The 7,538-nt window shown below is 36.4% G+C and overlaps 1 protein-coding gene across 1 annotated transcript; it reads left to right on the top strand.

The window, feature by feature from the left end:
• Positions 1-1,002: 1,002 nt before the first annotated feature.
• LOC149249849 (uncharacterized) lies at positions 1,003-3,282 on the top strand. Its single transcript, XM_089453499.1, has one exon. It carries the CDS (start codon positions 1,003-1,005, stop codon positions 3,280-3,282), a length of 2,280 nt encoding a protein of 759 aa, XP_089309625.1.
• The last annotated feature ends 4,256 nt before the right edge of the window (positions 3,283-7,538 follow it).

Here is a 7,538-nt window from a genome sequence, read left to right as displayed (position 1 = left end):
TATCCATGTAATTATGATCATAGGTACTATCTATCTATATATTATAAAAATAAAAATTTAAAGCACTCCCTCTGGTTATAAATTGGGGAATATCGTTAGAAAAGAATAATTTCATTTTTGAAAACCAACTCCAATCCTTCATCATGGTATTATATAATAGTATTACTCTCGATAATTTTCTTCCAAACAAATGGAATACATAGCATGAACATAATAACTCTGAAGTTTCTATCCAAAAATATATCTTGTGGGCATTATTTGATGAAGCAACATTAAAAAACTTATCCATTGGAGGGTCAGAAGGACTCATCTACATATCTAATTCACATTACCTTTGATTTTCTTGCAACATTGGAATAAAACATATAATTGTAATGAACCGTATCCACTCAAATTAATATTACAACTTGTTGGATACCTTCAAATTAGTGACTTTCATTTTTATGGAGATTTAATGCTAGTGATAAAATGGATGCAAGGAACAACTAGATTAAAAAACCACTCTCTTCTCCCTATTTAAAAGGTTAAGGAATTTCTCAAATATTTTTACACACATATATAGGAATCAAAATAAAGAATCATATAAGATTTCAAAACGAGGATTGACATTGGCTCAAGGACAATGGGAAATTAAAGTTACATCAATGACCACCAATTGTGCGTGTGGGCATAAAAAATCTCATATATATATATATATATATATATATATATATAAAACCAAGATTTTAAGCATTCTTAAATAGTGTTCCCTTTCCATGTATATTCAACCCCTTCTATTCTTTGGATTTCCTTCCACATAGTCATTTTGGGTTCCTGGATGGCAGACAAATTCATGAAGCAATTGGGGTTGCTCAGGAGGTAATTCATAGCATCAAATTAGAGAAAAAGAAAGGAGCTGTTCTTAAAATTGACCTCTCCAAAGCATTCGACAGGATTAGCTGGCTCTACCTTCGAATGCTTCTTACTCATGTGGGTTTCAACTACTCATTCGTTAGTTGGATCATGGGATGCATTACAAATGTCAGCTTTGCAGTTTTAGTCAATGGCGCTGCCTCTTCCTTCTTCACTAGCCAGAGAGGCCTCAGACAAGGGTGTCCTTTATCACCCTTACTGTTTCTCCTTGTGGCCGAAGGTCTCAGCAGGTTGATCCAAAAAGCAAGAAGTGAGGACAAGGTAAAAGGTATAGAGGTAGCTATAAATCTCTTCATCACCCATCTTCTTTTCGTTGATGATATCTTGATCTTTACAAATGGAAATTACAGCGAATTAAAGGAGATAAAGAGTATTTTTGATCTTTTTCTAAAAGCTTCTGGAATGCAGATTAATACTGTAAAATCACAAGTCTGTCTGGCAGATGTGGACAGAAGGGAAAGGAGCCTCCTTGCTGAGTTATTTCCTTATCCTACACAATCTTTGGACGTTCCTTTCAAATACTTGGGGTTCTGGCTAAAGCCTGCTGCTTACAGGAAATCTGATTGGAACTGGATTATAGCAAAAATCGAAGCCAGAATCTCTCACTGGAGCTACAGATGGCTTTCCAGAGCTGGTAAGCTAACTCTCATCAAATCTGTTTTGCTAGCCATCCCGGTTTACTGGGCTGCCTTAACTTGGATTCCTAAAGGAGTTATGGAGCAAATCAGAAGGATATGTTGCAGATTTCTTTGGGCTGGTTCAAAGGACTTCTCCGGGTTACCGTGGGTGGCTTGGGACAAAGTGGCCAGATCAAAAGAGTGGGGAGGTTGGGGGATCAAAAGACTCCCCGAGTTCAGTTCCTCGTTAGCTGCAAAGTCTGGATGGAGGCTTATCACCATAGAAAACCTATGGACAAGGGTGATTAAAAGGAAGTATATCGACCCTATGCCCTTGGAAGATTGGATCCGGAGCCAGAATAAGAAGACAAAAAACTCTTCGGTAATTTGGAAGGCCACTGTGGATGCTTTTCCTGTAATTGAACAAGGTCTAGCCTGGAAAGTGGGAGATGGCAGAAACATCAGGATTGGTAGAGACCCTTGGATTGGGTGCAATGAAGATTATGTCTTATCTCCAGGGCTCCTTCGTCATCTCGAGGCCATCAACATTATCTCATTAAATCAAATAGCAAGAGCGGGACAACCCTCCATCTGGGGCCAGGTATGGAAAAATGATGAAGATCTAGGGCTAAATATTAGATGGAAGAATGAATGGTCAATCTTCATCAAAGAATTAAAACGATCCAATGTTAGGTTAAAGGAGGAACCTGATCGGTTAATGTGGGCTCACAGCAAATCGGGGAATTACACACCTAAGGAGGGATACTCTTACCTATTAGGTAAGATAGGTTGGGGAGATCCGGATTGGTGGTCAAAAGCTTTATGGAAACTCAAAAGCCCTGCAAAAGCTAAACTCTTCTTGTGGTGCATTCTAAAACAGAAGGCCCCAACATGGGAAATCCTTCAAACCAGATTTTTAGCTGGGCCAGGGCGTTGCCCTCTGTGCAAGATAAATGAGGAATCTTTAAATCATCTTTTCACCAGCTGCCCCTTCTCTCAAAAGATCTGGGAGGAGGTCACTGGGCTCCTCAAGGTTATTGCACTCTGGGGAAATGCGCCGCTGGTCGAATCTTGGAGAAATTGGTGGAATACTTATTCAGAAGGGAACTTGAGAAATCTGCCGGTCATCTTTTGCTGGGGAGTGTGGCTCGCGAGAAATAAGAGCTTGTTCCAAGATCAAATCACTCCTCCCACAGTTATTGCCTCAAATATTGCAGCCATATACCTCTCTCTGCCTCCCCCTGAAGAAAAAAAATCCAGATCAAAGCAAAACCTTATCACAATTCAGGAGGATATCCCTAGTGGCTTTTTTGACGGAGCTTCACAAAACAATCGGGCCGGCGCAGGCATGAGTATACACATCAACCCAGATCATACACTAAAAGCATCAGTTGGGCTGGGCCCAGGAACAAATAATTTCGCAGAACTCTCCTCTTTACGCCTCCTCCTCTGCTGGCTTCTTCATAAAAACATCACCACAATACAGTTATTTGGGGACTCTCTAAATGTTATAAACTGGATCAACGGTTTAGCTGCTTGCCAAAATCAAATCTTAATGAGAATTGTTGAAGAGATCTTATATCTGAAGTCCCTCTTTAACAGGTTTTCATTATGTCACATCTACAGGGAAAGGAACGAAGAAGCCGATCAGTTATCTAAGGCAGGTCTTCTACAGGATCCGGACAGCTGGACGATAGAAGAAATATTACAGGGACAGTCCTTCAGATCTGTCCTGCCTCCTTATGATCAGTAGCATCTCCTCCAGCATTTTTGTTTCCGCTTTTTGTCTTCGGCTCATTATTAGTTTTGCTTTATCACGCTGTATATATTTCTTTGTATATTGATTTCCTTTTGCTGCTCCATATACTACCGGCTATTAGTTCACAGTTTCCAGACTCTTACTATTTTTGTATAAACTCAGGGCTGATGGATACTATTTTATATGACTGTAATGGAGTTGTTTTCCATAATGGAGACTCCAGAATATGTTGTTTCTTTTCCCGATGTAATTGGTTCTACATCCTCCTCTTTGGAGGAAGACTCTCTCTGGCTACCTTCAGTTAAAAAGCTCCCTGCGGGTCGAGCTGTGACAGCTTCTTTAAGCCCTGCGTGGCTTAAGCAAAATTGGATCAAAACTTTTTCTCTTATAATAAAAAGTTGCTTTTTTCCGCGGAAAAAAAAAAAAGGACACTATATGAAGAGATGTGGGATCATTTCAAATTCTTCAAGGTAGAGTGAGAATTTACTTGGCCCACAGAGAGTTTATTCTTGAAGGTTTTCGAAAGTATGTGTTTATTTTTTAGCAAAATCCACATATTTGTTTTTTTAATCTTTGGTGAGCTATTCAATTTCGATAGAAAATTTTCCCACTAAGGGGAGGTTGGGCATCTGGCTACTGAGCTAACAATAATTATGCATACTTTGGGGTATAGGATACTAAAGGAGGTAATGACTAGAATCAAATATCTTGTGTTGGAAAGAGGGAGATAAGTGTTTGTTAGAGAGAGGTTATGTCAAGTGACAATTCATTTTCTAGTTCTCCATCTAAGTTTTAAACTTCCACTCCTTTCCATATTTACTCTCCAAGGAACCTAATCTTGCTTGAAACATGATGGAGATAGAAAATCCCTTTTTAATTAAGAGATTATATTAGAATATATGAAAGGATGTGTGAGTTCCAATGACCTATCCATGGACATTTCCAAATTAACAATCTTGTTCCATATCCTACCTTCCATCTTAGGCCTTGTGATTTAATATAAAAAGAAATTATAATGGTCTTCCATGCTATGGAATCATTTTGAGCATATTTTATGGGAGTTTTGATCCATTCCAATGTTGAGGAAGGAAAAATGTATTTTTTGACCATTACTTGGGCCCAAATACCAAAAGCCTTTTATCATCCTCCAAGCTCCTTTTTCTACTAATGCTTTTGAAAACCAGGTAAAGATTTCCAGTTCCCAACCTCCTAATGCTTTTGGGGTTGCTATAAAGGGCCATGCTATTAAAGAAAATGGTCTTGTTTCTTGATTCCCATACCAAAGGTATCTCAAAGTTATTTATTTTATTTTATGGAGAGTTCCCAAGGGTACCCAAGCTAAATATGCCCAATATATAGGAATCACCTATAGGAAATCTGTGTATTGAACCAACCTTTGATCTTTGGAGATCTACTTGTTACACCACCATAGAATTTTGATCTCAATTTTTGTAATAATAGGGACTTGATGTAGGAAGTGTTTGAAGATGAGCTAAAATATGTGGTTTCTAGCTTTCAAAAGGATAAGAGTCCCAGTCTTGATGGTTAGGCTGTTGAATTTTTTACAAATTTATATGACACCTTGGGATATGATTCGTTAAAGGTTTTAAATGAATCCATGCGGGAACGTAGTATTTTACCAGCTACCAACTCTACCTTTATCCTGTTAATACTCAAGGTTGACAACCCTTCTTCTTTTGAGGAATTTAGGCCTATATCCTTATGTAATTGTGTCTACAAGGTAATCTCAAAGGTTATAGCTTGAAGGATAAAGCCTATTATTTCTAAGTCTATTTCTCAGGAACAATTTAGGTTTTTCGAGGGGAGGTAGATTCATGAAGCCATAGGGGTGGCCCAAGAGTGTCTTCATAGTCTAAAAATTTTGAAGGCCAAAAGGGAAGTTTTAAAGATAGATCTCTCAAAGTCAGATAATCGAGTAAATTGAATCTTTATTGGACTCCTCCTAACTCATGTTGGTTTCAAGGTCCCATTCATCAACTCGGTTATGAGATGTGTGATGTATTTCTCATTTGTTGTTTTAATTAATGGTTATGCCTCATCTTTTTTCTTTTATCAATGTGGTTTAAGAGAATAATGTCCTTTGTCTTTACTCCTCGTTTTACTACCTGTTGAAGGCCTTAGCCATATGTTTGAGGAGTCAAAGAGGAGGGGTGATTTTAAAGGGGTGGTTATTGCACATGCCCTATCAATTGCTCATTTACTTTTTGTCAACAACATCCTAATCTTCAGAAATGTTGTGGCCAAAGATATCTAGAACCTTTAGGAAATCCTTCTTCTATTTGAGAAGGATATGGGTATGGTTACTAATGAAAGAAAGTATTCCATCTCCATTTTCAACTTGGATGATATTGAGATTTAATATATTAGTTCTGTGTTCCATTTCAAGGTATCTAAGTAGAATTTGGTATAAAATATTTGGGATTTCATCTGTAGCCAAATTTCTATAAAACAAACGATTGGAAGTGGCTAATAAAAAAAGTGGATAAAAGTCTAAATTAATGGAGTTTCCTGTGGTTTTCTAGAGTAGGAAGACAGATCTTAGTCAAATATGTCCTTAAAGCTATTCTAATATATTTGATGTATTTGCCCTAGATTCCTAATGGTTTGATAGAAAAAGCTCAAAGGATATGTTTTAAGTTCTTATGGGAAGGATCATAGGATCAATTCATAAATCCCTAGGTCAAATGGTCTCGCCTTTCTTTGCCAAAGTTGTTGGGTAAATGAGGTTTAGAAAATATTTTCATGTTTTCCAAGGGTCTGGCTGCAAAGTAAAGTTGATGCCAATTATCTACCTGTTGTAGCAACTACAATACCACTCAAAATTTTATATTGTATATATAAATTTTGGGCCCCCCTGTGCATTTCAAGCAGGGAAAATTTTAGCGGCTAATATTCACAGGTGGGCTAATTTTTAATGCATTTTCCAAAAAAACGATTCGCCAATTTTTATCATTTCTAAAAATTATTCACCCAAATTTTATAGTATAAATTTATTTTACCTTAAATATTGCCAAAATTATATAGAGACTATATATACAATCATTAGAAATTTGAACATTTTTACACTAAATATTTTATAGCTTGCATATTAGGGACTAGTAAGATTTGCCGAGGTTTCTAAAGTTTAAGATATATTTCCATCCTTAAAATTTTTCTTGATTTGAAGGGCTTAGAAGATATCCCTATTAGTTTTAATGGTTAAACCCTGTCATAGAGGCTACAAGTGCTATTATGCTCATGATAAACACTATCTATAACTGCCTGTCTAGCTTCATCATTAGAATTAGTGTTTCTAATATTTTACATTCATTTATTTTGCAAATAATGATTCAACACCACCTCTCCATGTATGCTTAAGTAGATTAAAGAAATTAGGGTTTTAAGAAATTGTCTAAGTTATGCTTATGTGTGTCTTTTGTATGCCTAAGGCTTGGATCAAATTGCAACCAATTAATAAGTATTATTGCCACTAGAAGCAGCTCATTATGGGAAGTAGTTTCTATTAGAGTGGGATGGCCTTATTACATTTTCCAGTTTGGAATTCCATACGAGAAGAAGATTTCTCAATAATTGAGGCCTTACTCTAGAACCAGGTAAGTCACATGTCTCAAGGCCCTAGTAATCAAAAGTTGCAATCACTATTGCAAGTTAATCTCAATGAAGAAAGAAAGAAGAAATGCAAAGAAGCTTGTGAAAGGTCTAAAAGAAATATTTCATTGATATAAGAATATATGTCAAAAGTTATTTCATTCATAAATTGAAGGGAAAACAGTGTTGAGAAGAGAAAATGATGGACATATGAACCTATGGAATCATAGGTGCTAGTTTTATTCATTGTTCTTGCATGCATTCTCTTCATTTTATTTCAATTCATTTGCATGTTTCACCATAGAATGCATACATCCATACTTCCATTATCCCATACAAATATTGAAAAGTCTTTTGACCATAAAGGAAGTGATAAAGGCTGTGTCCATTTTGTCGCCTATAAGGAGATAGAATATTTTTGTGAATGATTCAATAATATTGTAGAGATAAGCTCAAATAATTACATTTAAAAAGGTATTTTCTCATATGGCATAGAGGTTATAGTAAAAAGATTCAAAGACATGGTTGGGAATGAGTCCATCATTGAAAAGGATTTCGATCTATGGTAGAGTTACTATCTTGGTTACACCATCAAAATTTGATAAATTTGATTGGGTAGTGTCAAGAGAAACTATAGGATG

The sequence above is a fragment of the Pinus tabuliformis genome, chromosome 7 (genome assembly GCF_031772625.1).
Source record: "Pinus tabuliformis cultivar Carrire ecotype Pingquan chromosome 7, CPIR1, whole genome shotgun sequence".
NCBI lineage: Eukaryota > Viridiplantae > Streptophyta > Pinopsida > Pinales > Pinaceae > Pinus > Pinus tabuliformis.
The sequence above is the reverse complement of the archived record's forward strand: the minus strand, read 5'-3'. Positions and strand labels throughout refer to the sequence as shown.

What these genes read in the sequence shown, in the direction of transcription:
- LOC149249849 (XM_089453499.1), top strand. Translation starts at nt 1,003, where the DNA reads ATGGGATGCATTACAAATGTCAGCTTTGCAGTTTTAGTCAATGGCGCT.